At 34.1% G+C, this 23,482-nt stretch overlaps 1 protein-coding gene across 7 annotated transcripts in view; it reads right to left on the bottom strand.

The window, feature by feature from the left end:
- Positions 1-23,482, bottom strand: part of POT1 (protection of telomeres 1) — a 124,215-nt gene that overhangs the window by 74,811 nt on the left and 25,922 nt on the right. For all 7 annotated transcript variants that reach the window (XR_012132153.1, XM_037023491.2, XM_037023488.2 and 4 more), the window contains 3 exons: positions 22,625-22,739; positions 7,251-7,381; positions 2,834-3,124 (listed from right to left, as the gene is read on the bottom strand). Coding sequence is in view for 6 of the 7 variants with exons in the window: in XM_037023491.2 (XP_036879386.1) it covers positions 2,834-3,124; positions 7,251-7,381; positions 22,625-22,739 (537 nt within the window). In the remaining variant the exon portion in view is untranslated. The remainder of the gene's footprint in view (positions 1-2,833; positions 3,125-7,250; positions 7,382-22,624; positions 22,740-23,482) is intronic.

Genomic DNA, 23,482 nt, shown 5'->3' with positions numbered 1-23,482 from the left:
TAAATGCATCAATAGGACACAAATTAAAATAAATGATTCCATACCCCCATCAGATAAAAAACCAAAGCAGTTAAGTAGTGTTCCCCCAAAAAATCCATGTCCACTTGGAGCCTGTGAATGTATCCTTATTTGGAAATAGTGGCTCCACAGACGTAGTCAGTTAAGATGTGGTCATACTGAAGTAAGATGGGCCCGAAATCCATTGATTAGGAAGAGGAGAATTTGGACTTACACACATATAGGTAAGAAGGCCATTTAACAACAGAGACAGAGATTAGAGTGGTGCAGCTGGTGAACCAGAGAATGTCAAGGGTTGCTAGAAACCACCAGAAGCTAGGGAGAAGCCAGGAAGCATTCTCCTGAAGAGCCTTCGGAGGGAGTGGGAGCCTGCCAACACCTTGATTTTGTACTTCTGGCTCCAGAACTGGGAGATAATACATTTACATTTCTTCAAGCCATCCAGTTTGTGGTAATGTGTTACGGCAGTCCTAGGAAACTAAGACAAGAAACTTTTTAAGAGGTGATGTAGAAAAATCTCTTATGATAGAATTAAGTTAAAAAAGCAACTACAGAGTAGTGTGTATAGTATGCTACCATGTACATACAAAAAGAGAAAAAAGAATATGTATTTGTATATGAACTAAAATACATGAGAAAATATATTCAAGAAACTTGATTCAGTTACAGTTTTTGGAGGGAGAGATTAAGATGGGTATAAGAAAGGAAGTCAAGGAGAGAAGCTTTTCACTAGAAATCATTTAAAAATGTCTTTTAAATATCTAGATGAAGCTAAAATTACCTATCCAAAAATTATATACCTTATTAAAATATTTCTTACTACCTTCTATAGTCCTGTTTTGTCATTTAATTTCTTGAGTTTAAAGTTTATTTCAATATGCTATGTTTTCTTTCTTTCTTTTATGAAGAGATTTAAGACTCTTAATTTTGTCTCTCAGTACTTTTGACTATATCTCTGGCCATAGTCTTTAATATACTCTTAAAATAACATTATATTCTTAATAACCTATAGCTATAATTGATTTCTAATTTTTTGGACTGTAAGAAATATAAGGATATGAACATTCATTTAAATGCATTTTTTCCAGATTTTGAATTATTCCTATGAAATACATTTATAAAAGTAGAATTAAGTCAAACAGCATACAAAGACTTTTGAGATTTAATTATCTTGAGGAAAGTCTTACTAGGGTAATTTCTTACATCCAACTCTGAATCTTGTATTTTAAAATAACATCTACATGAAAGCTGTTTTTACTATCTGAAAGCTATCTACAAAAAGAGGATGCAGGTATGTGTTTTATTGCTTTAGAAAGGAAATGTAGAATCAGCCATGTTAGCTAAAAGGTTGTAGATTTTATCTCATAATTTAAGAATTTTCTAATATAGCAGTCAAAACAGAGAATAATTCTCTGCACAACAGATTCCTTGTCATGGAAGCGTTCAGTAATTAGCAAATAAATGCTCATTTGTGATGGGTGTCACTGGGCAGAAACTGACTAGATGACCTAAGATCCTTTTAACTTTGGATGATTTTATGTTGCTTTAGCTTTGGCTGTCATTCTGACTTAATTTTCTTTATACTATGAATTTACTTTTTCATAGTATTTGTGTACATAAACATGTGCTATCTTCAACCTCAAAAACCTTAAAAACTTCCTATTTTATTCAATGATTTCTGTCTTCACCATTCCTTCATATAAGGTATAAGTGAAAATAATGCTAAACCGAATACTTGTCCAAGCGCTGTTGTACTCCATTTCCTGTCGTACTGTTCCAAAGAGTCAGAAGCTAAAGAAATAACCACAGGAATATAAATACAAAGCAAAACAGAATAAACAATACAGCAATAGACTCACAGACACTGAGAAATGACTGGTGGTTACCATGGGGGAGGGGCTAGAGTGGGTGGGTGCGGAGGTTGAAGGCAATAAAGGGGCACACAATTTCTCAATCATAATGTAGGCTGGTCAAGGGGATAGTAGTAAAGATAATATGGTCAGAGAATATAGTCAATGATTCTGTAACATCTTCCTATGTTGACAGACAGTAGCTGTACTTGTGGGGATGGGAGGATTTAATAATATGGGTAATCATTGAACCAGTTATGTTACATACTTGAAACTAACTGTGTATCAACTATACTTCAATGAAAAAATAAGAAAGAAAGAAAGAACCATAGGAGCAGGGCTGAAGCAGTGTTGTTTAAGTGCAGCTTGTATAGGATGAGTAGGTGAGAAAAATATCACACAATTAATTGTCTTCTACAGAAGCTATGCATGAGTAAACAAGGTTAGGTGCAAACAAAGATGAGACAGAAGGGTCATATGTTACATTTTTTAATCCTGCTGATTTAAAAACAAAACCAAACATAATAAGAACAATAAGAAATACTTCCAAGATTATCAGAAAAGCAGGAGGTAAAGTCACTTGAGAAACCAGTATTAATAGTCCAAGAAAGTAAAATGAGTGAGAAGGCAGGCTACAAGGAAACAGAAATATGGATATGTAGAAATGTAACTAAAAAATACGAAAACAACTCCATATTTTATCAGCACTAAGTATAAATAAATATAGCATAAACTATACTTAAAATATAGATTTGACAGTATTTTTCTCTGGAAGTATAGAATAACAGAGAGAAGTTCAATAGTAGAGTTGCATGAATATCCAGGCTCATCAAAAACAATAAATTAGATTTTAAGTTAATATAATATACAGTATGCAGATTGATTCCATGAGTAATGAAATATAAGCTCGGTATAGACAGGTATATAGTGCTAACTTAAAATCTCAAATATTTAAAAATATCTACCTTTAGAAGAAACGATGTTCCATCCACTTCTGCTTTGCCCAAGAGCTGACAAGTCAGGTCAAAATACTGCATTGGCTGAACATCACACAATTTTACTAATGTTGAAGATGGTGAAATATGAGTAGATGCCCAAACACGTAAGGCTTCTACCATTTTGTGGTCCTCAGTGGTGAAGTTAAAATACTTGCTTGAAGTACGAGGTATGATCAGAGCTCCCAAAGTTCCCTCAAATGTCAAAGACGCAAAGCCAGAGCTGGTGATACCCTGAGTCTCATTTTTATATACTTGGATCTAAGAAAGCAGGACAAAGTAGAACGCAAAACAAACAAAACAGCTTACTAATGCAGAACCCAGGAACTGAAGAAACAAAAGATTATAAAATTTTGCTAGCATAGTTAATAGAGGATGTAATTCTTTAATATACTCATTTAATTAGCATATAAAATTATAAAACCAATTGGGCTATATCAAGATCCATAAGCACCAAGTAAACAACAAAACACTATGCAGATCTATTTCTATTTTATAAAGAGATAAGTGGTAGACTGTCTAATCTTATCAAGCCTGCACTTTCACATTTATTAGGTTTATTTTTATTAAGGTATAATTTATGAAAGGAAAAAGGATAATTAAGTCACAGTTACATATGAATGTTATAGGGAGAACAAGAACACTTAAAATATAAGACTTTGAAGTGAATAAAATGTAGCTGAGGCTAAGGTTTCATCAGCCTGACAGAGAGAACCAAGATAGGCCATAAAGACTTGTCCTTTCTGAATCTGAGGCTCAGTGATTAGACGCACACGTATTTGTTATGTCTTCTTCACAAAGCAACCTTTTGCTCCTTATGAAATACCCCCCAACACACACATAAAAAACCACCTCACAATATTATTTTTCTTTCAAATAGCCATTTATCTTTTACAGAAATTATGGGAATAAATACAAAACACCGTCTTTCATATTTATTTACTCATTTATTTACCTTTTCTTGTGGGGATCTTTTTTTTTTGGTCATTGTCTAATGACCAAGTTTCTGGTTGGTAGTACTCTTTGCTCTGAATACCATCCTTTACCATTTTATTATAGTGAACATATACTGGACATGGATTCTCTCATGTTCATTATATAAAATTTATATAAAAATGTTGGTATTTTACCCTCTGGATACAAAATTCCAGGTGAACAAATTTTTTATCACTACTTAAAATTTATCAGTGCTTTGGTCTTTGGGTGCCATTATTAATAGTAAAAAATCAAAGATGACTGGTATCATTGTTCCCTATATGGAATGTATCATTCCTCTGCCAGCTGATTCAAGATTTTTTAAATCTTTTTCAATGGTTTCATCATGATTTGCTTAGCTGTGCTTTTCTTTGTGGTACCATGCATAGAGCACACTGAGTTTCTTGAATCTGTCAGTATTTTCCATCAAATTAGGAAATATTATGGCCCTTATTTCTGTAATTTTTCCCCATTCACATTCCCTTCTGCACATCAAATGGCATGTTTCCCATTTGATAGTATTGGTCCCTGATAGTCTGCCATTCTTTATTCCCTATTTTGGGATTTGGTGACTTCTACTGAAATACCTTCAAGTATATGTGATAAATCAAACCTGCTGTTTAGACCATCCAGTAGATTTTTTATTTCTTTTGCTATTCCCTTCAGTTTCTCAAATTCTATTTGGTTCTTGCTCAATTTCTTCTTCTCTGCCGACATGTCGTATCTTGAATTCATTTAACCACATGTTCCTTTAATTTGCTGAACATATGTGGCTTAACTCTGTGAAAATATAACTGTTTTAAAGTCTTTATTTAAAAATCTAGCATCTGGGCCACCATGGGGTTGGTTTGGAGTGTCTAGTATTTTTTTCCTCTTTACAACAGGATGAGATACTATAAAGGATCTGAATTATGTTACCTCCTTCTGACCAACACTGGTTCTTGCTCTTGTCAGCAGTTCAGCTGCCAGATGATTGCCCTGAATCATAAAGGCCTAGCTTTATGCTTTGTTAAGAAGAATCTGTTGAAAGCTCATAATATTGCCCGAAGCCCTTCTGTCTTGGTGGGACTTATCTTACATACTGTCTTCCATGTAGAACTGGTTTCAGACTTTGACAGAACACATCTAGAGTAGGCTTTATTCTAGGATTCAGTGTTTTGTGAGACAAGGTATTTTGTGAGGTGAGTAGTCCTTTGTATTGTCTCAGTTGAATAGCCAACATGTTAGAGATATTAATGAGGTTATTTATCTCTGACTAGGTTAAACTTTTAGCATCCCCACTGCTACACGTCTACTATCTGTTTCCTGTCTAATCACTAGACTCAACTACACATCAGCTCTTGTAATGCTTAGGTAGTCTTGCCCTGCCCATGTACAGCCCAGCTTTCATCCAAGTATTCATGGGCAACACCCCACCCCAGCAGACTTCTGGATATCCCCTTAGGTATAACTCTTTCCTCTCTGGCACATTGTCTTGAAGATTCCAGTTACTTCAACTGCTTTGAACACTGATTTTAGCCACCTCAGCTTAGCAGGACCAATGCTAAGCCGGTTGGTTGGAAAACTGCCCCCAAGCAGAGTTGTGGCATCCCTATGCCTCACCTTTTCAGTTTTCTCTTCTTTCTCTGATTACAGGAATCTGGTGACCAATGCCTGAAAACTGCTGGTTCATGTACTTTGTCCATTTTAATGGATTTAATGGATTCTATAGCAACAGGGCTAGTCTAGTACACACACATATATGTGTGTATATATACACACACACACACACACACAAACTCAAATGCATATATAATATATGCATTATATAGTATATAACATGTAAATATCAATATTACCAATATTTATATCTTATAATTATATATATAATTACATATATAAATTATAAGTGCATATAATTATATTATGTATAATTATATACTTGTATAAATTATATGTATGAACACACAGATTCACTAAAAGATACAAACTAGCTAGTTTACAGAACCATAGTATCCTCAAACTGAAAACTACCTAAATGTTCAACAGAATAAATATATAAATTCTGATGTATTCACACAATGGAATACCATTTAGCAATGAAAATGAACAAAGTAAAATTATATGCAATAATATGGTTGAATCACACAAGCATAAGCCAGACATTAAAAACAAAAAACAAAAAAACAAAACTATAGTCTTTTCCCTTTATATAAAAAACAAATACAGGGTGAAACTAATATATTTTAGAAATTATGATATTATTTACTCCTGGAGGTGGGTGAAGTGTAGTGATTACCCTGGGTTGGGGTATGAAGGAAGTTCCTGGAGTGCTAGTTACATGAGTATGCTTAAACCGAACCACAGAGATGCATATTCTACTTCGGTAGAACAACACCAAAAATAACAACTAAAAACATTAAGAGAGAAGGATGCAGTGTTTTAATACAAATACTCTAGGAAACAACAAACACTCAGTGTGTGAATAGGAAGCTATTTTCTGAAGTTTAGATAAGTCTGTACTACAGTGCTACAATGATAATGTTCCTACCTCTTTTTATCTTCACACAAATATTCTCTAGTATTCTTCTATCCTCAGGGAAAAGGCATTAAGAGATCAAGAAGGGTAATTCCCACCTTATCTAAGAATAGAACACACCTGGACTATTGTGCTCATTTATGAACATTGCACTCATAATGAATGACACAAATAAAGCATTAGAAGCATCAGAAGAAAAAGACTACAGAGATAATGAAGGGATTGCATGGAAACCCATATCATAAGAGGAAAAGATGAAGGGATTGAAATGCCTAAAAGCTATGGGATTGAAAATATTAAAATATCAAAAAGCTGGTTTGTTAAAAATCACATACTACTTAATAGCTCTACTTCCTATTAAAGGTTTTCGTATATTTAAATATTTAACTGCTAGCATAATTCTAAAAACACATAAGAATCTATTCACATATTAACACATTTCTCATGAATGAAGGTTAATTTACTTTGATTTCATATTTAATATCTCAATACTTTCATTGTATTAATACAATAAACAAGAAAGAATAATGTAATCTCCCAGTCTTCATATACTTTTTGTTGTTGACTTAACGCTTTTTTTTAAAAAACAAATGTTCTTTATCAAACTGCATGGAAAACTTTTAAAGCATCAACCTATATTGAGAAGTAAGAAGACAGAATGCAACTTATTTGAATTATGCATATAATACATTTTTGTGGAAGGAGGGCAGTCTGTTCAAATGAAGAGGTTTCCTAACACACATTATTTGGAGCCTCGTACTATTTTCTTTTCTTCAACTCCTGAAATGCTTAATGTCACATTAAAGCAACCATGTAATTAGTACTAACTAGTTTTAGTGAACAATACAGAGTTCTCTTTAAACAAATGTAAGTTCTAGACAGCAAGAATTATACCTTCAGCCTGTGAAAGCGAACAATATCTCCATTTTTATAAATTATTGGAAGGGCTTCATAATTTCCACTAAAGAACAGGCAGGTTAACTTTACATTTGTCTGGTCCACGATTGTTACAACGGAGCAATAATCTAGAAAACACAAAAATATTTTAACTGACTTTTAGAATTTCAAACCATTTGACAGAATAAGAATTATTAAGTTCAAAACACCAAACTTTATTCCTCTCTTTAATTAAGTCTTCTAAGATGAGAATCAAAACATAGAGACATTTTCTTGGCTTTCAAATGCACTGCAAAATTATTCTGTAAAAGTGTTCCACAAAAATTACAGAAAGTTTGGTAAAACAAAAATAAAAATCCTACTTAATCCTTTTTAATTAATTGTGTGGTGTAATAATAATAACTTTTCTGATACTTCAAAACTAAGAAATCATGTAGCACATATTCAAATAAAATGTAATTTATAGAATAAACATTATTAAACTCAAAGTAAAAATAAAAACCAGAAGATACTTGCTACAGATGTAATGAAGAGTCAATATGCTGCATAAAGATCCTATGAAAATTGGTTATAAACCCTAGGTTTCACAGTAAATGTGTAATTCAAATAAACAATTTATAGAAAATTATATAATAACAAACTCAAAAGGAAAATGACTTGCTAGTTACCTATAAAAGATTATACATTATTAGAAGCAGAGGTAAGTCATATAATTAAAACTGCCCTCCTCCCCCAAAAAATTAATGGTAGTTGGCTTGCCATGAAAATAGTAACTTCAAATACTGGTGTTAATAAAAACTGCAGCAGATGCTGCCTTGTAGTATGTTTCAGAAAACTGCATGCTGAGAAAATGTATTGACTTCCTATCTATCTGTACCAGTACCTTAGGAATTGCAGTAGATGTGAAAGAGTAAACTCAGATGAGTGAAGGAGGAGGAGAGGAGAGAGAGGAGAGGCGAGTGAAGAAGAGGAGAATATATCAACATATTTCAGAAAGCTGGGAAAGTTAACAGTTAAGGGATAAAATGAACAGAGGAGACTGCAATCTGGAAGATATTATAAAGTGGCTAGAACAAAGATGGGAGCCATTGGGATCAAGGACGGGAATGAAAAGTAGAGCCAAAATCAACGATAATTAAAAGTTTGCGCATAGAACAACTGTTTGAATAACTACCCATCCTGACCCGCGCTACCCATAAAATGACTTCAGGTAGGCAGACATAGCACTTTGGTATTTAACCCCACTATTTCCCAGAGTAGACTGTTTTCCAAGCACGTTACACTGATTAACTAAGAGGAAGTAAGGCTTCTAATGGGGCTGTTAGCACCCAAAATAAGTATCTCCACATTATCATATTAACAGCCTGATGAGCTCTTCTCTTCCCACCCACCCTAGACTGACACTTTCAATCAACATGTCCTTTGCAAGTACTATTTTTCTCTATCAGATTCCATTCAAGGAGATCAAATTGAAAAACTAAGTACTAATATACAGAGCAAATGAAACTAATGCCAACTACCTAAAATAAATCATACCTACATTTTTCAATGTAAAAACAGCGAACAATTACCAGATAGGGAGCAAAAATGGAAAGAAGGAAGAGAAGGAAGGAGGGACACTGGGACAGGGAGGGGAATGCAAGGTGGAATACGAGGAGTCAGAGTGGAAGGGAAGGGGGAAGGAAACAGGAGACAGGGCAGAGGAGAGACAAGGGGAGAGTTAAGGAGGGAAGGAGGAAAAAGAGAAACTAGATTCTGTGAGGTGGGGGAAATAATTCACAGAGAACATAAAAAACATAAAAATAACAAAACCTTAGTAAGCATCTTCAAAAAGAGTAAAAAATTATTAAATTGTCATCTCTTAGTATACCAGCAGGATCCACTGTAAACCAATTTTAGGTTTTGAATTTCCCTTTTCAGTAGTTCTATTTGTAAGAAGCATTATCTAATGATATATTTTCTTTAATAAATTCAAAGATCAAATTTTACTTATTTTTAATAGAATAAAGCACATTATGATATGGCTCTACTGCACCCTTTAGAAAATGTACAGTATGAGACCTTAATCATCTGTTTTCCAGTATATTGAAATACTGTGCTATTTCATTATCCTAGTAATTATTTCATTATTATTCCTATCTATGCCTTAAAAAGACTAAATTAATTTTTAAAATGAGAAAATGAGGGACTTGCCCAAAAGAATGATGCAAGAATAAAATGAATCAACATTACTGCACTGCATTGCACAACCTAATGAAATACCTTTCAAGAAGATACAAAAAGTTTAGAGACACTATGTTTGGAGTTTCTTTATTAGTTTTGAACAGTTGAGAATTCAGAACTGAGAAATTTCTGCCAATAGTCACAAGAAAAAAATGGCCAGAGGAAGTCCCTTTATCATTATCAGATAAATCAGAAACTGAACGCAAAGAACAGCATGTCAGATTCCACTGACAACGATGAATGGACTTCGAATAAAACAGAAATGCCCTGAAGGTTTTATATTATGTAAAATTTTGTGACAGGCAAAACACAGGACAAAGAGATTACTAGTCTATCAAACTCCAATTTCGGTACAGATCATCTAACTTTTTTTTTTTTTACATTTTTGTTTCTTGAGAGCTTCTGCAAATCATATGTTGGAGACTCCTTTGTAACAGAATATGCAATCTCACATTTCATATTTCTACCAGAGAACTATTAATCACTTATATTTATAATGTTATTTTAAGTTGCAGCAATTCTATATCACTCTTCTCACTTTAAATACTTAAAAATTAGCCACTTTGTAAATTGGGGATATTATGCAACAATAAAACTACAAAACTAACATGCACAAATAATAAGAGCTGAATTTAAGTGTTAGCCAAGATGAACTGACACAGCCCAGTCCTTGTAGCACATTCATAATATTTAATAACTGAAGAAAGGTACTGGGATTTGGTTTTAAAAAATCAGTCTTAATCTAAATTTCAAAATATTGAAATTTATCTCATTGTTCTGTTTCTCCTAAGAAAATGTCAGCCTTCCAAAATGATTGGATGGGCTACAAAGGTCTACAGGTGACACTCTGAAACATTGTGTAGGCCCACTGTCTAGAGGGTCTTTAACAGGGCCACCACTAACTTTTGAAGTGCCTTTATGTAAATTAGAAAAAGACTCTCCTTTCTCAAATAAAAACAGTGTACCACCTGAAGAGCTTCACAGAAGAAGTTCACTGAGCCAAAGAGAGCAGCAGCTTTGGTTGCACATACATACATGCATCTACATTCTGGCCTTTTCATACAAACCCTCAGGAGGGGTACATATGCCACCTCCAATGCACACATTTCTTCTCCAGGCTCTTCCCCATCCTCGCTCCCCCAGAAGTGTCCATGTCAGCTTGAGTTAGGGAGGTCAGGGTCTGTGTCAGGTTTGGACTTGGGTGAGAATGGACAGCCAAGAGAGAAAAGCAACCCCAGAGGATGTGCAAAGAGCATCACAACAGGTATGTGCCAGGTGGACAAGCACATGCTCAGAATTCTGAGTCTGAAAATGGAAGGACTTACTGTGCTGGTTATCGATTTATGAGAAGGGGGCACTCCTCAGCTGTGCCAGGACTTGGCTAGGAGGACTGAAATCTCCACATGTGTGTGTTTTCATCTGAGTGATTCCATGTGGATGAAATGAAAATGGAATCTCCTTAGCTGGAGCACACTTATACACCACCTATTTGGACCATCATATGCTTATGCTAAGATGCTGCTCCTTACTTTTTTCCTCTTGGCTTATATTTTCTCTTTTCAAAGTACAACCCGTGACTTTTAGGAAGTTTAAGCCACAGAGACCCACCAAAATCCTTCAAATAAATCCTTTTATAAAATAGGATTTTATTAAGAAAGAAAGAATGAACAGTTCAAATTCAAGAAACAATCTGTCCAGTAATTTAATCTCAAGAATAAAGAAGCAATCTAAATGAAATATTAAATAGCTCTCAGGTTCTTTCAATTAGCATTTCATTCATGACATGACAAGAAACAAAGCTACCCAGTTTAATAAATATTAACAAGGCCAAACTGCTAAGTATTATCTCACTGCTCCAACGAAGTGAAGTGTTTCACCGAATGAATGAATGACCCTTCACTGACTACATAACATAAAAATATTTATTTTTCCCATACCTTCCTTTTAACTCAATCCCAAATAAAGAAAAAATAAAATTGTGAAATTACAGATAACTTACAATGTTATATTTTAATAATAAAGTTACAAAGCTAAAAGGTAGTTTAATATTCTATTTTCTTGATAGCTAACTGGCAGGAAAGGAAGGGAGAATTAAAAAGACGTTTAACAAATCAGTATTTCTACTTTACCCAAATAGTACATGTATGTACTAAGGTAATATAAATATAAATTATTTTAAATAAAATATATTTTTAAATGTTAAAACATATATTTAAACTTTGGATGAAGCACTGACTTTAATACTTGTAAGATTTCATATTTAAACTGTTGACAAAGTATTTAACACTTAGGCAACACTTCATGTAACTTTATATAAATATGAAAATATAACAAATGATAAATTAAGCCCTATATTCTGCCATCTTGAGCAATTCACCTAATTTTCTCAGTATGATTAAGTGCAAATTGCCTTTGAGTTTTATTTTAAGGAAAAGCTGGTAGTTCATCTAATCAAAGCAGTATGCATGCATAAATTAAATAATCCACAAAAAAATGCCTCCATGAATAGTTGCTTCACTTCCTTTTTATCTACTATAGTACTGCTGTTTTTACACAAATCAGAATTTTAGCAACAATTTTCTATTTGTAAAAAAGATTATTATTGAACCAAAAGCTATGAAGGCAAATCACAGATTCAAGACAATATTATATGCAACAATCTTATTTGTTTTACAAAGAAATTTACTATACAACACACATGTAACAATGTGACCTTTATTGCGCTGGTGTAAGTTATATAATCAACATCATGTTTTTATAATATTGCAAGAGACCACGGAAGGAAGGAAGGAGAAGAAAGCACAAATATTATGATACAGATATGGACAATAGAATACATATATAATGACAAGAATTAGATAAATAGGTAGGAAGGTAGGTGACACAATCCCATAAGTTCACAAATATTATTCCAGATTTACATCTGGAGGAGTTCTAGTCTCATGTTGTACTCTATATATTAAGCAACCACAGGTCATACACAGACGTATATTTAGATCTAAGAATTAAGACTAGCAATGGCATCTGTCTTCACAGAGTTTGTGTTTACAATAAGGGACACAAGAGAAAAGGATTAAAGATGGCAGCGTAAGAGGTGAGACAAAGGCCCCCTCCCAAAACTACATATAATATGAAAATATAGTTTACACACTAATCCTGATAGAGCAACAGGAAAAAAGGCTGCACCAGACTGCATACACCTGGATAAAATAACAGACATCATTGAACAGGGTAATGTACCAGAGCCGTGATCTGTCGGGACCCAAGCCCTTGCCCCACTCCAGCTCACCAGTGGGAGGAAGAGAAACAGAGTGGGGAAGGGGTGGAGACCTAGGACTGCTGAACACCCGGCCCTGGAGTTCTGCTCTGGGAGAATGAACCTACATTGCATGGTGCTCTGGAGATTAGTGGGGTTGGAAAGCTAAGACAGGCAGAATACCTGGAGAGACTGACATTCAAGCAGCTTGTAGAAAACAGGGATCCACATCCGGGAGCTCTGGGACAAAAGAAAGGAGAGCAGTCTGAGAGACTTCCTAACAGCGAGAGGGCTGCTAAAGGGACAAGGGCTGCACAGAGTTTGCTGCTCAGGAGAAAGGACAGGTGGACAAAATTGTCCAGGCACACTCTGCACAGCAGGTTGGGCACAATCAGGGGCTTCAGGTGCTCCATCCACCTGGCTGGCTACACAGTTCCAAGGCCACCCATCGTGATATGCAGCCTGCTGGGGCTTCCTCCTGGTGAGCCAGCTGGCACTGGCTCACAAACAAGCAGCCCCTGCCCTGCCATCAGGCCAGACAGAGGGAGGCCCCGCCTATGGCAGCTACAAACATAAAGCATAGAGGCTTACACCAGTGTGCTCAGCCCACAGATTCTGGTAGTGGAGACAGACATAGCAGCCAGGAAACAGGGAACAGCTCTTTCCTTCCCCGACGCACCAGCACAGCTCTCCTGTGACCCTCAACATCGCTCTAGGGGCCAAGAAGATCCAGAAAGTAGAGCTTCTGGGCACTAGAGGTGCCACATACAAATATGAAATGTCAAAAGAACCTGGTTCAAATCAAAATCCCATAAGCACCAGAAAAAGGACCAAGTGAAACTGAACTCATCAATGATCTGGAAAAAGATTTCAAAATAAAAATCATAAACATGCTCGTGGAGGTTGAGAAAAATATTCAAGAACTCAGGGACAAATTCTGGACTGAGATTCAATCATTAAGGAATTCAATATCTAAAATGAAACATACAATGGAGGGATTTAAAACAGATTAGGTGTAGTAGAGGAGATGATAAACAGAAAAGAAATTAGAGAGGAGGAATACAAAGAAGCTGAGGCACGGACAGAAAAAAGAATCTCTACAAGTGAAAGAATATTGAGAGAACTGTGTGACCAATCCAAATGGAACAATATTCATATTACAGCAGTAGGAGAAGAAGAGAGAGAAAAAGGGATAGAAAGTGTCTTTGAGGAGGTAATTGTTGAAAACTTCCCCAATCAGGAGAAGGAGACAGTCTCTCAGGCCATGGAGGTACACAGATCTCTCAACACAAGGGACCCAAGGAAGACACACCAGGACATATAATGATTAAAATGGTTAAGATCAAGGAAAAGGACAGACTTTTAAAAGCAGCCAGAGAGAGGAAAAAGATCACATACAAAAGAAAACCCATCAGGCTATCATTAGACTTCTCAACAGAAACCTTACAGACCAGAAGGGAGTAGCATAATATATTTAATGCAATGAAATAGAAGGGCTATGGACCAAGAATACTGTACCCAGAAAAATTATCATTTAAATTTGAAGGAGAGATTAAACAATTTCCAGATAAGCAAAAGCTAAGAGAATTTATCTTCCATGAACCATCTTTACAGTGTATTCTGGAAGGACTACTAAAAATGGAAGTGTTCCTTAGGCTAAATAGCTGTCACGAGAGGGAAAAAAACCACAGTAAAGAAAGAACAATTAATTACTAAGTAGATGCAAAATTAAATCAACTATCCCCAAAGTCAGTCAAGGTATAGACAAGGAACACAGAATATGATACCCAATATATAAAGAATGGAGGAGGAAGAAAAAGGAGGGGGAAAAAAACCCTTTATATCGTGTTTGAAATAGCATACAAAATGAGTTGAAATAGACTTAGATGGTAAGGAAGTTACCCTTGAACCTTTGGTAACCACAAATCTAAAGCCTGCAATGGTAATAAGTACATACCTATCAGTAATCACCCTAAATATAAATGGCCTGACTGCACCTATCAAAAGATACAGAATCACTGAAAGGATAAAAACACAAAACCCATCTATATGTTGCATACAAGAGACTCACTTCAAACTCAAAGACATGCACAGACTAAAAGTGAAGGGATGGAAAAAGATATTTCATGCAAATAATAGGGAGAAAAAGGCAGGTGTTGCAGTACTTGTATCAGACAAAACAGACTCCAAAACAAAGAAAGTAACAAGAGACGAAGAAGGACATTACATAATGAAAAGGGGTCAGTCCAACAAGAGAATATAACCATTATAAATATGTATACACCAAACACAGGAGCACCTACATATGTGAAACAAATACTAATAGAATTAAAGGGGGAATTAGAATGCAATGTATTCATTTTAGGAGACTTCAACACAACACTCACTCCAAAGGACAGATCAACTAGATAGAAAATAAGTAACGAGACAGAGGCACTGAACAACATACTAGAACAGTTGGACCTAGCATACATATAGAGAACATTAAACCTAAAAGCAGCAGGATACACATTCTTCTCAAGTGCACATGTAACATTATCAAGAATAAATCATGTATTAGGCCACAAAAAGAGCCTCAGTAAATTTTAAAAGATTGCAATTCTACCAACCAGCCTCTCAGACAACAAAGGTATGAAATTAGAAATAAATTATGCAAAAATAACAAAAAAGCCCACAAACACATGGAGGCTTAACAACATGCTCCTAAATAATCAATGGATCGATGACCAAATAAAAAAGATATCAAGCAACATATGGAGACAAATCACAACAATAATTCAACACTACAAAATCTGTGGGACGCAGTGAAGGTGGAGCTAAGAGGACAGTATATTGCAATACAGGCGTACCTCAGGAAAGAAGAACAATCCCATATGAACAGTCTAACATCACAATTAACTAGAAAAAGAAGGACAAATGAGGCCCAAAGTCAGTAGAAGGAGGGACATAATAAAAATCAGAGCTGAAATAAATAAAATTGAGAAGAATAAAACAATAGAAAGAATCAATGAAAGCAGGAGCTGGTTCTTTGAGAAAATAAGCAAAATAGATAAACCCATAGCCAGACTTATCAAGAAAAAAGGAGAGTCTACACACATGAACAGAATCAGAAATAAGAAAGGAAAAATCACTATGGACACCACAGAAATACAAAGAACTATTAAAGGATACTATGAAAAATTATATGCTAACAACCTGGAAAACCTAGAAGAAGTGGACAACTTTCTAGAAAAATAGAACCTTCCAAGGCTGACCCAGGAAGAAACAGACAATCTAAACAGACCAATTAGCAGCAACAAAATTGAACTGGTGATCAAAAAACTACCTAAGAACAAAAGTCCTGGACAAGATGGCTTTACCACCGAATTTTACCAAACATTTAGTGAAAACCTAATACCCATTCTCCTTAAAGTTTTCCAAAAAGAAGAAGAGGAGGGAATACTTCCAAACTCATTCTATGAGGCCAGCATCACTCTAACTCTAATACCAAAACTGAGGCAAAGACACCATAAAAAATGAAAATTACAGACCATTGTCTCTGATGAACATAGACGCAAAACTACTCAAAAAAAATTAGCAAACTGAATTCAAAAATACATCAAAAAGATCCATCATGATCAAGTAGGATTTATTTCAGGGATGCAAGAGGATGGTACAATATTCGAAAATTAAACCAAATCATCCACCACATCAACAAAAAGGACAAAAACTACATGATAATCTCCATAGATGCTGAAAAAGCATTTGACAAAATTCAACATCCATTCATGATAAAAACTCTCAACAAAATGGGAATGGAGGGCAAGTTCCTCAACATAATAAAGGTCATATATGACAAATCCACAGCTAACATCATACGTAACAGCGAGAAGCTGTAAGTTTTTCTTTTAAGACAAGACAAGGATGCCCACTCTCCCTGCTTTTATTCAACATAGTTCTGGAAGTCCTAGTCATGGTAATCAGACAACACAAAGAAATACAAAGCATCCAGACTGGAAAGGAAGAAGTTAAACAGTCACTGTTTACAGATGACATGACATTATACATTTAAAAAACCCTAAAGAATCCACTCTAAAACTACTAGATCTAATCTGAATTCAGCAAAGCTGCAGGATATAAAATTAATACACAGAAATCTGTTGCATTTCCATACACTAATGATGAATTAGCAGAAAGAAATCAGGAAAACAATTCCATTCACAATTGCATCAGAAAGAATAAAATACCTAGGAATAAACCTAATGAATGAAGTGAAAAGACCTATACCCTGAAAACTGCAAGACAATCAGGAGAGAAATTAAAGATGATACCAATAAATAGAAATACATCCCATGCTCATGGATAGGAAGAATTAATATTGTCAAAATGGCCATACTGCCTAAAGCAATCTACAGATTCAAAGCAATCCCTTTCAAAATACCAACAGCATTCTTCAATGAATTAGAGCAAATCGTTCTAAAATTCATATGGAACCACAGAAGACCCCAAATAGCCAAAGCAATTCTGAGAAGGAAGAATAAAGCTGGGGAGATTATGCTCCCCCATTTCAAGCTGTACTACAAAGGCACAGTAATCAAGACAATTTGGTACTGGTACAGGATCAGACCCATAGATCAACAGAATAGACTAGAGAGCCCAGATATAAACCCAAATATGTATGGTCAATTAATATACAATAAAGGAGCTATGGACATACAATGGGGAAATGAAAGCCTCTTCAAAAACTGGTGTTGGCAAAACTGGACAGCTACATGTAAGAGAATGAAACTGGATTATTGTCTAACCCCATACAGAAAAGTAAACTCAAAATGGATCAGACCTGAATGTAAGTCATGAAACCATAAAACTCTTTAGAAGAAAACACAGGCAAAAATCTTTTGAATATAAACATGAGCAACTTTTTCCCAAACACATCTCCTCGGGCAAGGGAAACAAAAGAAAAAATGTACAAATGGAACTACATCAAGCTAAAAAGCTTCTGTACAGCAAAGGACACCAGCAGAAGAACAAAAGGGCATCCTACAGTATGGGAGAATATATTTGTAAATGACATATCTGACAAGGGGTTAACATCCAAAATATACAAAGAACTCACATGCCTCAACACCCAAAAAGCAAATAACCTAATTAATAAATGTGAAGAGGATATTAACAGACATTTCTCCAAAGAAGAAATTCAGATGGCCAAAAGGCACATGAAAAGATGCTCCACATGGCTAATCATCAGAGATATACAAATTAAAAGCACAATGAGATATCACCTCACACCAGTTAAAATGGCCAACATCCAAAAGACTAGGAACAACAAATCCTGGTGAGGATGCTGAGAAAGGGGAACCCTCCTACACTGCTGGTGGCAATGTAAACTAGTTCAACCATTATGGAAAGCAATATGGAGGTTCCTCAAAATACTAGAAATAGAAATACCATTTGACTCAGGTATTCCACTCCTAGGAATTTACCCAAAGAAAACAAGTTCTCAGATTCAAAAAGACATATGCACACCTATGTTTATTGCAATTATATTTACAATTATAGTTTTACTTGTTCTAATCAATCATAAAAGTTAGTACTACTTTCTCATTCTTTCCTGAAACTTGAGGTACATTCTTTCCATTCATTCAATTCTCTCTCGTTAACATTCTTTTAACATGTTTAAAAATTTCAAATTGTATTTGTTTTTTGAAGCTGTTATTGGTTAGGCTGAACATTTTTCCTAGACAAACATCCATAAATATGTACATTTGTGACATAAACCAAAAATGTATGTTCTGGTTTTGATATTCACTGAATATTCAAATAAGTGAATATGAACATACCACAGACGAAGTTTGAAATCTGGGGTTCAGAACAGGGGATGAAACTTTGATATTGTATGTTTAAGTCTTTAGGCCTGTTTGTGGACTTTTTTGAGAAGAACTCTATAGCTGTCATCACATTTTCCTAAGGGTGTAAAACTGCAAAGGGGTTAAAACTTCCAAAGATGTATTATCAGTTTAAAGAAATTAAAACTATAATTAAATATTACATAAGATTTTACACCATATTAGATGTTGTAATCTTTCTGATGAATCAGATGAGTCTTGGATCTTATGGAATACCAATGAGTCACTAATCATTCAGTCATTAATCCTTTTCAGCCATTTTAATGTGGAATATGTGGGAGTTTTTACACTTTAAAAAATTAAAAGACAGTAACTACACAGTCAGTTAACATACAACCAATATTACTCATACAAAATAAAAATATTCAATTAATTATGCTACATGGCATTAAGGCATTAAACAGCAGTGAAAATATTTCTACAAAGCCAAAAATAGCTCTCTAAGACCGCATGTTTTACAGAATAGGAAAAGAAAAAATCCTAGGGTCCTATTACCTGGCACCCTATCCTAAAAAACTAAAAATAATTAAAACAAGGGCTGTCAGAAGTCCAGTGTTTTAGATACTAAAGAAATTTGATTATAATGCTCAGTAGGTAGCTAAAACAGAAGGTGTCCTTTTGTAAGATAATGAACAGCAAGAGAAAGGCCTACTTCTAGAAACACCATAACATCCAAAACAGCTCAAATTTAATCACACTGCTTTCTAAAAGATGGAGACTTTTAATGGAAGACAGGGTATTAATAATAACTTAGGAACATAAGTCATTCCTGAGGTAAGCTTGGGAGCACCAGGTGATGTGCCACATCATGAGAGAAAAGGCAGGGCCCTCTAGGGCCTCAACATTTGTGGAAAGAACAAAAATCAGAGGTTAACAGTAAAAAAGGATGACACAAATACTTTCGCTATTCTCTCCCTACCTGTGCACTCAAGTATTAGGAGGGTAAGCACAAACAGGGCTCTCTTTACTCTTCTCATTTGTTCATTGAGTGAAGCAGGCATTGTGATACTCATCAAGCAAGCATGAACCATATACTGTTAGCAAATTTGGAAATGTTTTACAGCCTGCCTAAATTTCTATATTTAGCAAGAACAGACAATACGAACAGAATTAATGCATCTCAAGTTTAAAAAAATATTAAGCTATTTCTTAAAATCTCAGACAAGGCTAAAATTAAACCTCTTCATATGTGTTATCTAAGAAAATAGGGTCAATGTTATATGCAATGCAAAAAACTGCATACCAAACTTTTATCTAGCCAGCTTTCCAGGGCAAAAATAAATGTCTTTCAGAGAAGATAACTACTATAAAATCTCAAAATCCTAAAAAGGTAGCAATGACCTGTCTTCCTATGTGAAAGAGGAATATGAAAGATGTTAAGTTGTACCAAATTGCCTCTACTGCATTGAATTTAACATTTAAAAAATTAATTTTAATGAAAAATTTTAACTAAAGATATGTAAGAGAATAAAGGTTTTCCCATCTGCCTAAATTTGAGCTGCATAAAGGTAATTTCCTTCCATATAAACAGTTACGTACATTTGGATGTAATATTTAGATTGTGACTCTGCATTCACAAAATAATGTTGCTTTATATAATATAAAAACGGCATGGCTGTGGTTTGCTCCTATACTTTCATTCTGGTACTTCTTTGTGATAATAATGCTAATGAAGTAGATCCATTCCTGAACACAAAAGCAGCGCTCTTTGTCTGACTCTCCTGCAAAACACTGAAGGATGAGTTCTAGCAACAGAAATAAAAATGTAAGTGTAACTAAAGTTATAAGATAGATAGTTATAACACTTCACTATCTTGCTAGTAGTAAAGACATCTGACTATATTTTAAAATATATGTTAGAGTTTCAACGAATATGTTCAGATAAAATTGATGACATTCATTTTAATTTAGAATCTTAGGAGAAATAGAGAAATATACTATCTTTGTAATAACAGATGGTTTATTACTTCTTATGAATTTTTTTATTAAGGAACTCGATCCCCTAAACATACCAGAGATAGAAGATACATGTAAGTATATAGCAAATACTACAGTTCCCCAATACTTTCATTACATACATGATTTAATAACAATGTCAGAAGGCACATGATTATGATGATAATTTAAAATTTATATTGAGTTATCAATGCTTTAGAAACAGCTATCATTTTATTCCATATTACTATCATTTGTTATTTTTGAAAATAATAGATTTGCGGGTTTACTAAAAACTTTCAATGGTAGGAATTGAAACATACCAAGTGTGTAATATTTTTAAATTATATCTTCTATCAAGTCAGGTAGACATTATTATCAGTAAGGTAGCTTATTCCTTAATTTGGCAGGCCAATTAAAGCCGGTCAGATAACAGTGGCCATTGGAAAAGGATCACACATTTGTAACAAACTCCCAAGATGGGCAAATGTAACATTCAGACAGAAAAAAATCCGATGTGAGAAAACTACTAAGGTGAAAGAATGCAAGGGTGTGTGGAACAGTATAATGGGGTAGGGAACGCAGACTATGGTAAAAAGTAAAGTCAAATGAAAATATTAAGAGAAATACATATTTAAACAAAAATTTCTCTGCTTCAACCTTAATGTTTTCCTTTCTGCTAAAACAACAGAAATCATCAGGGTTTTCAATAAAACACTCCTTTGCAGTCTTCATCAGACTTAGGTTCTAATTTCCCATCTAGATTTAATAGCCTTCACATAATCATTTTCCTACAGACTGTTCTTTACATTATACGTTAACAAATATTAACAAAATATTCTGACCACATGAAATATGACTGCCCCCATCCACCCACTAAAGAGTATACTTTAAGCCCATTCCACAGTAATAAAATTTGGGTATATATAATTAAAAAAATTAAATTGCAGCAGCTGGCATGTAGTAGATAAAGACAGAATTTCATCAGCAACACCACAGTTTCATATTTAACATCTCTAAAATGTGGCTACATCTAACGATTGACAGTGAAGCATTGCTTAATTGGCAGTACTTCTCCTTTGTTAATGATAAATAAAATAATGCCTTCTAAAAATGATGTTGTTTCAGATTAGATTAAGTAGAGCAATAAATGTTAAATTTAGTGAACTAAATTAAACCAAGGTGAAATTAAACCAAGGCCTTTTCACTATATTAACACACAGAAAACTGAAATTCATGTTTTTTGATTCACTCATTTGTATATTGGTTTGTTTAAAAGCTTACATTATTATAAAGATTAAGTTATGTCTCTTTAAAAAGCAACCCAAGTACTATGTCTTTTGAGGCAATTAATCCTTTCACATTTAAAGTAATTATTGACAGGGAAGGACTTACTATTGCCACTTTCTTCACCATCTTCTGTATTTTAGCCCTTTTGTCCCTTGTTTACACTCTTAAGTCTTCGTTTGAGTTTCATTCATTTTTTTGCAGTGACATATTCAGATTCCTTTCTCATCTCTTTTGTATCTTCTATAGGTATTTTCTTTGTGGTTACCATGTAGTTTACATAAAACACCTTACAGTTATAACAATCTATGCTAAACTGATAAAAAATAAACTTCCATCACATACATACACTCTCCAATTTTACTTCCCCTATACACTTTATGTAACTGATTTTGTAAGTTACATCTTTTTATATTGTGCATCTATTAACATCTGTTTACAGGTAGATTTTTTTATACTTTTGTCTTTTCTGTACAAGAATTAGATTTTTATACCATCATTACTGTATTACAGTATTCTGTTTTTGTCTATGCATCTTCTAGCTTATTTTATACTTTCACATGATGTCGTATTGCTGTTTACCATCCTTTTCTACATTTTTTCTTTAGAATCTAAAGACCATATTTATTTTATAAATATAAATGGCCAAAAAACATGCATCAGTGTTGTCTGCCAATTATAAATCAGAATTGAGTATCTAAGACCTAGGGTACTGAAGGAGTGTGTTCCTGAAACCAATAAACCAGTTCCAGTCCATTAAAATTTCAACCAGTTATAATACCTACCAGTCCCTTTGCTTACATATGGTGGCTTAAAGAACTTCACAACACCATAAACATTGACAATCATACCACTCTTAAGTTGATTCAGGGGTGTATATATGTAATGTGTTGCTGGAACCTAAAGAAAGAGAAGAGAGTGAGATATCAATATTCAATATTGGTATTTTAGAATCATGTTATGATCAAATTTGTAAATAGCAAATCTAAGTACATTTTTTTCCACTTAAGTGTCTAAAAAGAGGCTGTAGCCTGAAAAAAAGTAAGTGCATAGCATATAAAAATTTCGATAAACAAACTAGTTTTTCTTAGAAATAACTTTGATTATAAATGATACAATTTGTACACAGTTCTAAGAAAAGCAGCTTAAGAGATTTTGGTTCTGGTTTTTAACTTTATTTACTATCACCTCAAAACTTGTGGTGTGTGTTTATATAATATATATATATATATATTTTATTTAAGCCTAAATAAAGTCAGGTTTTGATTACAAATGGTATAAAGACATTCAAAATGGTAATAAAAGAAAAGAGGAATTTTCTGAAATAGTTGTACATTAAGTCTGGAAAGAAAAGGGAACATAATTTATAAAGATATGTCTTCATAATAGTAAAACAATCCTTAAAAGGGTTCAGACATCTGGCCTCATTACCCAACATTCTGATCCTCAATTAGCATAAGGTTACCTATCACACTAAGAGTTAAAATTTTTAAAAATCATCAAAATTAATTAATTGGCTTCTTCAAGGAAGCTGACTGACCCCTTGGGCATATATAAGGAGGGCAGGACTTAAAAATCTCATCAAACCTTGATATAAAAAAGTTGTAGTTCATTAGTGAAGAAAGAAAAATAATGGTCAGCAT

This window comes from Manis javanica, chromosome 6, assembly GCF_040802235.1.
Source record: "Manis javanica isolate MJ-LG chromosome 6, MJ_LKY, whole genome shotgun sequence".
Lineage (NCBI taxonomy): Eukaryota > Metazoa > Chordata > Mammalia > Pholidota > Manidae > Manis > Manis javanica.
Note: the sequence above shows the minus strand (reverse complement) of the source record. Positions and strands in the feature narration are given on the sequence as shown.